This window comes from Arvicola amphibius, chromosome 8, assembly GCF_903992535.2.
Source record: "Arvicola amphibius chromosome 8, mArvAmp1.2, whole genome shotgun sequence".
NCBI classification, from domain to species: Eukaryota; Metazoa; Chordata; class Mammalia; order Rodentia; family Cricetidae; genus Arvicola; species Arvicola amphibius.
The window spans coordinates 53,012,857-53,023,218 of record NC_052054.1 but is presented as its reverse complement, the minus strand read 5'-3'; the positions used below and the strand labels follow the sequence as shown (position 1 = coordinate 53,023,218).

At 46.5% G+C, this 10,362-nt stretch overlaps 1 protein-coding gene across 1 annotated transcript in view; it reads left to right on the top strand.

Annotated features, from left to right (window-relative positions):
- LOC119821713 overlaps positions 1-10,362 on the top strand; it is a 179,439-nt gene that overhangs the window by 132,371 nt on the left and 36,706 nt on the right. Inside the window, exons 34-36 of the mRNA XM_038340846.2 lie at positions 6,023-6,255; positions 7,064-7,202; positions 8,749-8,869. Coding sequence (XP_038196774.2) covers positions 6,023-6,255; positions 7,064-7,202; positions 8,749-8,869 — 493 coding nt within the window. The remainder of the gene's footprint in view (positions 1-6,022; positions 6,256-7,063; positions 7,203-8,748; positions 8,870-10,362) is intronic.

Sequence of the window (10,362 nt, the reverse complement as noted above, 5' to 3'; positions counted from 1 at the left end):
GTGCGCCACCACCTCCCGGCTTGTATTTTGTTTTTAAAACAGAACAAAGGCTCTGGGGAGTCCATGGGAGCCTCACGAGACGCTCAGTTTATGCTTTCTTGGGAAGTCACTTGTTTTAGCAGTAGAGTTGGGCATCCCAGAGTCGTGCGTGAGAGCCCCAGCTAGCCTGAGGTGCCAGACTGGCAGCATCTCCTCGCTTTAACTTTCTGAAGTTTCAGGCACAAGAATCATTCCCAGTCGTGTAAAATAGCTCTAAATAAAACTTCATGAACTAGAAGCCAGGAAGAGGCATGTTGAGGTCAATGAACTAGCCAGACACCTAACTGAAGTGCCTCCTTCTCAGACCTCAACCTTCTAGAAGCCTACTGTTGTCCGTTTCCTAGCCCCACATACGCTCAAGGACACTAATCAGTCGGCATGTCTGTTGTCTTTCTTTTCCTTGGCTCTCGGGGGCCTCTACCACAACACAGACACACGTTACTGCGATTTAATAGTAGGGTAATTAATTTCCTTCCAGAAAGTTTTCTCTCCCCCTCACGGATCCTGTCTATGTCCGTGCATTTGCCCGCCCTCCCTCCACACACTGACACATATATGAAAAGGAGAAGGTATAGTATGCACATGCCCATCAGTGCCCGTCTTCCTAAGCCTGGTTTACCTGTTTAATCTTTCCCGGTTTCATCCATTTGTTTACACATTGAATAATTCAGCTTCTTCTGCATATGGCCCATGTTTCCTTATCCGTTCATCCCCTGATGGACGGCCAGTCTGATTGCATTTCCTTGCTTTACCCCCGGAGCAGCAATAAACATATAAACACAGATCCTATCTCGGTAGTAGGATATAGAGCCCTTTGAGTAAATGCCAGGAGTAGCAAAGCCGGATTCCGTGGAAGCCCTAATTTTAGGTTTCCGAGATGGCTCCACACTGACTACCACAGTGGCTCTACCCGTTTGCACGCCCACTAATAGTGAGTGTGTGTTCCTTTTCCCAGCCCCTCTAACACTGTTGTCATTTCTTTTGTTTTTTAATTTTCAATTGTATTCATTTATTGTGCGTGTGCGTGTCTGTCTGTCTGTCTGTATGATGCATCTGTGTAGGTTCCCACAGAGGGTAGACGAGAGCGTCAGATCCCTTACAGCTGGAGTTGCAGGCTGCTGTGAGCCACCTAATGAGGGTGCTGGGAACCAAATTCTGGTCCTCTTCGGGAGGAGAGGCTGCATCTTAACAGCGAGCCATCACTCCATGCCCCAGGATACCATAGTTTTGAAGTGTGAGCTGGATCCTGTCACTTCTTCACTTATAAAGCCCTTATTACTTTAAAATACTCCGAGATTCTCCCACCATTTCTCCTCCCGGTCTCTTCCTTTTGGCGTGTGGACCAGGCTATCTTCTGAACCTCACCTGCAGGGGGAACTTCTCTCCTCAGAGGACCGGCTCTGTTTGTTCACAGATGTCCCCCTGCAAACCACTCTCCTCGGGTAACTGTCTCTGCTCTTCCTCCTTCCCTGAGGCTTGTCTGCATCTTAGAGTGAGCTTGTCACAGTAACAGGTTGTCCCCCTGGGCAAGACTTAAATTAGAGAAGAAGCACACACACACACACACACACACACACACACACACACACACACGCGCGAATAACTTAAAAATTTATGGCCATTGGAATGGCTTAGGAGGTAAAGGCACTTGTTATGAAGCCTACTGACCCATATGATAGAAAGAAAGAACTGCCTACCCAGCTGTCCTCTGGTCCCCTGCCCTCTGATCCCTGCCTCCCGAGCTGTTCTCTGACCCCTGCCTCCTGAGCTGACCTCTGACCCCCTGCCCTCTGACCCCTGTCTCCCCAAGCTGTCCTCTGACCCCCTGCCCTCTGACCCCTGCCTCCCCAGCTGTCCTCTGACCCCCACATGTGAACACACAATCTGAGATGACAGAAGGACACTGGCCTGAAGTCAGACTTCCTTTGGACCACCAGTTCCCAAAAACTGACACAGAGACGTTTTATTAATTATGAAAATATGGCCTTAGCTTAGGCTTGTTCCCACCAAGCTCTTAACAATCTAAATTAACCCATTTACCCATTTGTATTGATCCACAGTCTGCCACATGACTCATTACCGCTCTTCAGTACTATACATACAACTTCCTCTGTGTCTTGCTGGCAAATTCCTGGATTCCTCGGATTCCTCCCAGAGTTCTTTTCTCTCTCTGGAAGTCCCACCTCTCCTCTCTTGCCTAGCTATTGGCCATTCAGCTTTTTATTAAACCAATCAGAAGGTGCCTTAGGAAGGCAAGGTAAAACAGCGACACATCTTAACACTGAGCAATCAAATATCCGTGACGCTGGCTCTCAGTTAAGAGAACGTGCTGCTCTTCAAAAGGACCTGAGTTCTATTCACAGCACTCACGTCAGGCAGCTCACAACTGCCTGTGACTCCAGCCCTATGTAGATCCAGGACCTCTGGCCTATACTGGCTCCTGTACTCCTGTGCGCATAGTACCCCCTACACCCCTGATGATGTGGGATGTCCTTCAGTCTATGTGTTGCATTTATTGGTTAATGAATAAAGAAACTGGCTTGGCCTGATAGGACAGAGTAGAGCTAGGCAGGGAAAACTAAACTGAATGCTGGGAGAAAGAAGGCAGAGTCAGTGAGAAGCATGGAGCCCTGCCGAAGACAGATACTGGAACTCGTGGAGATACACAGATTAAAGATGGGTTAATTTAAGATATGAGTTAGCTAGGAATATGCTAGCATCATTAGCCAAGCAGTGTTTTAAATAATATAGTTTCTGTGTGACTATTTTGGGTCTAAGCTGCTGGGCAGCCAGGAAACCAGCAAGCGGCCTCCCATAACACCCTAACACATATACTCATAACTAAAAATAAAAATAAACCTTAAAAAATTAAAATAAAATGAAGTCAGGTGATGAATACAAGTTATGAAAAAGGATACAAAGCTAATTGTTTTTCTAGTTCCAACTCAGCCATGGATTTTTCAGTTTTAGTGGTAAGTGCATAAAATATTCTATAGTGAAAGTGTAAAACCTACACTCCACAGCTTTGAAATGGCTGTTCTGACTGTATAGACATTCATTGAGATGTACAGACTTTGGATCTGGCTAAATTATGGTGTGTGATTTTTGTGATTTTTTTTTAATATCCAAATTTTTTGGTTTTGGTTTAATTTTTGATTTTTCAAGACAGGGTTTCTCTGTGTAGCCCTGGCTGTCCTGGAACTCACTCTGTAGACCATGCTGGCCACAAACTCAGAGATCCACCTGCCTCTGCCTCCAGAGTGCTGGGATTAAAGGTATGAGCCACCACTGCCTGTCTAGCTTCCAAGTATCTTTTTAAAAAGCAAAGTTTATTAAACAATAAAATAAAATATTTAGAGACAGCTCCCTTTAATACAAACATCTTAAGAAGTAAATCCAATTTAATGATAATAATTTTGATCAGTTTTACTTTGTGATGTGTGTGCTGCTGATAGCAGACCCAGGGCTTCAAGTGTGGCACACCCAACTTCGCCACTGAGCTGCACCCCTGGACCTTGGGATCAAGTTTCATTTTGAAGCGTTTAGCTATCTATAGGGGGCAGGAAACACCAAAACCCGCACCGCCCCTGAGCCAAGCCCCTGAGTGTCCATGGCAGCTATGTTATATGTGTTGTGATCTCTCAGGGTCTCCTAAACTCTGCGGGGTAGACTGACTCGGAGTCTTTAAAACTGCAGCTCAGGGAGGCCTAGGTTTACCCTAATGCAGTAATTTTTCAGCAGCGAGGACCAATCCTGTGGTCTGCAGTCTGCCGCTGCATGTCACTGTTCTTGGCCTTGCTCGGTCAGATTTCTTCTGATGAAAGGGTTTTCAGGATTAAGAGAGTAAAGACACCTGGAAGTCCACAGACTGTTTGCAGAGAAGGCTGCACAGCTGAGAGGTTGCTAGCTGTCCATGGACACTTCGCTCCCTGGGGCCTGGATGCCAGTTCTTCCTGACTTTCTCTGGCCAGCCCTCTCTCTGGCAGACACACCTTCCTGTAGTATAATGCTTATGCAGAGTCCAGTTACACCAGACTGCTCCTCCAGTTTCTAGTTCTGCTGTTGTAATGTTCTAGGCCACAGGATTTTCCATCTGGCTTGCAACGCAGAATCCCCCTATTGTACCAGGAAGCAGCCGAACTCAGGTCCCCAAGGTGTCTGTCGCCTCTGGGTGGTCCTGGTCTTCCTAGCACTCACTGGCTGGCCTGAAGTTTCTTCCACATCCACTAGGACAAATACCTGTTTAAGGAAGGCATCAATAATCGAATGAGCAGATCCTAATTTTACAGTAAAACTGCAGGTTGAGGCAGGAGGATCGTCACACTTTTGCAACCAGTTTGTTACAGAGAGTACCAAATGATCCAGGGTTACCAAGACCCTGTCTTAATGAGTTAATTGAAGTAAACGTGAGTATGCAATAGTAAATTCCAGCAAAATATTCTCCATTTTGCTTTTAAAGGATGAAAGGTATCAGATTCCTAGAGCTGGATTTATAGGTAGTTGTCAGATGTGCGGGGTGAACCCAAGTTCTGTGTGGTAGGAGACCGCTTGTTTGTTCCTGGCTGCCCAGACTTGAAATAACCACACAGAAACTGTACTAATTAAATCACTGCTTGGTCTATTAGCTCTAGCTTCTTATGGGCTAGCTCTTACATCTTACTTTAACCCATTTCTATTGATCTGTGTATTGCCACAAGGCTGTGGCTTACCTGGTAAAGTTCCAGCATCTGTCTCTGGCAGGGCTACATGGCTTCTCCTGACTATGCCTTCTTTCTCCCAGCATTCAGTTTAGTTTTCCCCACCTACCTGTATTCTGCCCTGTGCAGGCCTAAGACAATTACTTTATTAACCAATGGTATTCACAGCATACAGAGGGGAATCCCACATCACTCCTGCTTTCTGATACATAAATTGGGTAAAGTCCCCACAGAACCATCAGTTACAGCTCCAATGTGGAGGGTGGGGAAGACTTCAGTCTCAAGTAGGCTATAACTTAACTTTTCTTTCTTAAATAAACAAGTAAATAAATAAATAATAAGCTTTGAAAAGATCTGTTTATTTTATTCCATATGTTTGAGTATTTGCCTGCATGTATGTATGTGCCTGGTGCCCAGAGAGGTCAGAAGGTTTCAGACCCCCTGGAACTGGAGTTCAGGGTGGTTGTAAGTCAGCTTGTGGGTGCTGGGAACCAAAACTAGGTCTTCTGGAAGAGTAGCAAGTGCTCTTAACCACTGAGTCACCTGCCCGCGGTTTATATTTTTAAGATTTGTTTTTTCGTCATGTGGATGTGTGGATGTGCCACATTCTGTCCAGGGGCTTATGGTGGTCAGGAGAGGCTTCCAGAGTCTCTGAGCTGGAGTTATAAGAAGTTGTCAGCCATCTGACATGGGTGCTGGGAATTGAACCCAGGTCCTCTGGAAGAGCAGCAACCACTCTCCAATCTCTTAGCAATCACTTTCTTTTCCTCCTCACCTCGTTCTCTATTTTTTCTTTCTTTCTCTCTTTCTCTTTCCTTCCTTCCTTCCTTCCTTCCTTATTTCTTTCCTTCCTTCCTTCCTTCCTTCCTTCCTTCGTTTCTTTCATTTTCTCTTTAGAAAGACTTTGGTTTTGAAGGTAGATGTTCAAAGCCAAGTGTGTAGTCTCATGCCTGTAACCCTGGCACTTGGGAGAGGGAAGCAGGATGACAGAGTTCAAGGCTGCTCTCAGCAACGTCATGAGTTCTAGGCCAGCTACATGAGACCAAGTCTTCAAAAGCTAAAAATAAAATATAAAAACCAATGGTTCAAAATGCAAACAGAAAGCTGAGACAGCGCTGTTTCTATCCTGCCTGCTCAGCAAGGATATTGAGATATCTAGATTTTTTTTCTACACATGCTAGAGACCTGTTAGCCATTTCTCCTGGATGTTATTTTGCATGGGATACATATAAAAACTTATCTCATCTTAAACCACAATTGATAAAGGGCTTCTGTCTTGTTTTCAGCCACACTGGTCCAAACTGCCAGGACTCTACCCAAGTCCGTTGGAAAGTCGCCCAAAGGCCTCCACAGTGCTGGAAGGCCCACGAGATGCAGTGCTGTCCCTTGCTCTCTTGAAGTCCTTCCTCATCCTGTGGAAGCAGCTGGAAGTGCTCAAGGGACACTGGGGCCGACTCAGGCTTCAAGGCCAGGAGATCGACTCTGCCTCCCATCACAAACAGTTCTCAGAGCTCTACGAGTGAGTACTGCTAAGACCAAAAACAAAACCCAAAAACCAGAAAAACCATGTCAGCGGCAGAGCCTGGGATTCAAGGGTTCTTCCCCCTTCCCTGAGAGTCAGACCAGGATTCTGGAACACCCAAACTGCATCAGGGGGCAGCTAGGAGAAGTCACTGTAGCAATGCTGTGAGGAAAAAGCTATTCCGTGTTGGCTGTGGGGGAAGAGCTAGACTCCAGAGAATTGTCCTGGATTATCATTTCCTCCCTAGAGCTCATCACGTGGAGTTTAGCTTGTCAGGTGACTCCACAGTGCTGACTGAGTTTTTAGCTCCTAGGGTAGACTGCTGCTGCTGGGGACACCCGCAGCCCCAGCGCTGAGTCAGAGGGTGACAAAGCACATGTGGCATCCACACGGTTACCCAGCCCTTGGCTGCACACCTCAGCTAGGATGACTGGAGCGGGCAGGCAAAGCCTGTTGTTCCTGGCATGTATTTCTAACCAAGTACTTACTAAGCCCGGGCCCACTCCCCAGGCCTCAGCCATCTTCTCTCTGGCACATTCAGGATCGTCTGTCCCGGAAGTCACTAAGGTCAGGTTCCCTGTCAGAAATGAGAAGACTTGTCGACAGTTTGCGGCGTGACGACAGGAGTTCTATGTACTCAGTAGGGAGAGGCCGCGGGGTCTAATATTGACCAAAGGAGTGGCGGGTTTAGTTGCTGATGTGTCTGTAGAGAGAATGGGTGACAGGAAATTGAAAATGACTGACAGAGAAACTGAACGAGAGGGAGTATGTTTACTTGCTAATTTCTGTCTCTTTGCTGTCTCAGAGCTGACATTTTCTACCCCAGCCTGAAATCTTTAGCCAGGCAGATGGGCAAAGAAGATGAATTTGAAGGACTAATAATAAGAAGCCAATCTATACTTCCCCCAAAGGGAGCCTCAGAAATCGAAATAAAAACTCAGCAGGTACCAGAGCTCTTCAGTTTGTCTTTGAAAACTTGCCTTGCTGCCCTGGCTTGGGAAATTGCAATCAGCACAAATGATGTTTCCTTCAAGGTGGGGTGAGGGAGGGGCACCCTTGAAGGTGTGCAGGGCTTGAGTAAGCAAAGAAGAACCCCCAAATGTCTCCATTCCGTGAGTCTAGGTTCTCATTATTTTTATTTTCCTCGAACTTCTATGCTGCATCATAAGAAATGTGACAGAGCTGGGCGGTGGTGGCACACTCCTTTAATCCCAGCACTCCAGAGGCAGAGGCAGGCGGATCTCCCTGAGTTCAAGGCCAGCCTGGTCTACAAGAGCTAGTTCCAGGACAGGCTCCAAAGCTACAGAGAAACACTATTTCAGAAAAGCAAGAGAGAGAGAGAGAGAGAGGGAGAGGGAGAGGGAGAGGGAAAGAGAGAGAGTTACAGAGAAACTGTTTCAAAAAGGAAAGGAGAGAGAGAAAGAGTGAGGAAGGAAGGAAGGAAGGAAGGAAGGAAGGAAGGAAGGAAGGAAGGAAGGAAGGAAGGAAGGAAGGAAGGAAGGAAGAAAGGAAGAAAAACAGCCGGTTCACATCCACATGGAAATGAAAATATTGAACGGAGCATTTCAAAGTGGTTTTTCTCAGAGAAAGGAAGCACAGTTTTTGCCGTGGCTCGGGCAGTGTGCTGAGTAATCTTTAGCAGCCATTGCCCAGCTTGACTAAGGTACCTAGGGCCTCTGGCTGTCCGAGTAGAGAAGCCACCGAGCCATGGAGAATGTCAGGTGAACTTCATATACGCCTCAGAGCCCAGCACACTGCTTATGTTCCCGAAGCCCGGCTCTTCCGGAGTCCCTCTGTTCCTCCCACGGGGAGGGGAAGGCTCTGCAAGCGTCGTGGGTGGAGTGGGACTCATAGCTATTGGAGTGATTCATCTTGGTGTGTGCCAGCTTTAGGTCTCTCATGACACCCTCCTTGGTTATTAATTGGCTCTCAGACTCTTATTAAAGTAACAGCTCATGAGGTTTCTGGTGTCATTTAGAGACCGTCAAAAGGCATGAGGTCCTAACGCATGAACTGACTGTGGAGCCCAGAGATACCTTGCTCTGCCTGGGACAGGGGTGGGGGTGGGCTGGGTTTGGCCCGGGTTTGGCCCTGTCTCTCTGAGATGTTGTGGCAGACTGAGATGACTTCCCAGGGGGAGGCCTTAACCTCTCTGAGGAGTGGATGGGGAGTGAGTGGGGGAAACTGGGATTGCTAAATTAATTTTTTAAAAAGGCATGAGGTCACTTCAGACCCAGAGTGCTTTGTAGAACATGGTAAGAAAGGTTATATTGGTCAGAATGAGGGTCGTGAGAAAAAAAGAAAAAGATGTTGGTCTGCAAAGAGGTATATTGATCCCTGGGAAGAACTTGGGGTCCCAAAGCACACTCTTCTCAGAGAAACAAGCAGAAGAGAGGACAGACCAAAGCCTGTCTGCAGGGACGACACTTGGGAGCCCAGTGTAGAACTGAATTACAGAGTGATGCTAATCTCATCCCATGCTTATTCCAGCTCCAGAAACTTCTGGAAAGTTTAGAAATTCATATGATCCAAGAGGTACTGAAGAAAGTTGGTAGAGAGATGAGTCTGCTTCTATCAGAAAAGTCCAAGGAGGAGCCTACCCTCCCAACAGGTAACACTTGTTTGCTTTACTACTTGAAAAAAATAACATTTTTTTTTCTGATACGATGTGTCAGTGTATCAGTAGCAGACACCGCCCCATGCTACCACCCAAAGCCTGAAGAGTTTCCTTAGTTTTTAGGAACCTGATCAGGTAAAGACAGATTCTCGACTTCTCTAGAGAAAAGAAGAATTCAGGAAGTGCCAGTTTGAAGCGGAGCTGGAGCTTAATAAGAGAACTGTATCATATTTAGAACGGGACATAACAAAAAGAGGCCCTGAGGGAGAAGGGTAACTCAACCTGAGAGCGTGGGTGTGGATCTGTGGGGAAAGAAGGTCACCGTTCCGTGTCTTGTAGTCACCACGGGCACTGCTCCCTGAACCTCTGGCTTACAGGGTTGATAAAGAACCCAAGTAAGATCACGGGGTGGTTCCTGGGGATTGGCTAGGGTCACAGCTGATAGGATGAAACCCTAGGCTCGAGGCTTGCAGGGGAAAGGGGAGATGTTTTTACTAGGAGCAAGAGGTTAGTCCTGTTTCGTGGTATCCCCAGAAAATACCTGGGAAAGGAGGAAGACTACACTGGAAGGTCACGGAGGCTTAGCTCGGAAGCATGTTCGTTTTAACATTCTTCTCTATACAAAAAAAAAAAGTATTGTCTCTATGACAATGAATGTTACTGACTGTGCTGGGATTTTTTTTTTAAAAAAATTAAAGATTTATTTTTATTTTAAGTGTGTGTGTGTACGCACGTGTGTGTGTGTCTGTGTGTGTGTCTGTCTGTCTGTCTGTCTGTCTGTCCGTGTGCGTGCAGATGTCCAGTGCATCAGGTCCCCTGGAGCTGGAGTCATAGGCAAGTGTGAGCTGGGAATCCAACTTGAGTCCTTTAAAAGAGCGGTAGGTGCTTTTAACTGTTGAGACATCTTCCCTGCTCCTGGAATTCTTTCTTCTCGGCCAGACTCCAGAGTGAGGAGTGCCTTTCCCATCCCACGTGTCTCTCTCTCCTGACCCACAGTTTATCCTTGGATTCACTGTAAACAACAACCGTGGCTTACATTTGTAATTCCCACACTGGGGAGGCTGAGGTGGGAGGATTGCCATGAGTTTGAGGCCAGTGTGAGCTTTATAATAAATTCCAGACACACACACACACACACAGAGAGAGAGAGAGAGAGAGAGAGAGAGAGAGAGAGAGAGAGAGAGGAGAGAGAGAGAGAGAGAAACAGACAGGCAGCAATAAAAAAACATCATGTGTTCAGGATGTAATTCAGTGGTAGAGTACATATAACACATACATAGAGTGAATACAGGGGCCTGGTTTTGATCCTCAGCACTACAAAAACACATAAATCATAGATAAAATATCATTTTACACCCTCAATCGAGAGAGAAATACGATAAATCTTTGGCATATTTCTTTCCACTTAAAAGGCTTTGTTGTGTGTTGATTTTGTTTTGAGGCAAGGTCTCACTGTGTAGCCCAGGCTGATCTCTAACCATTGTATC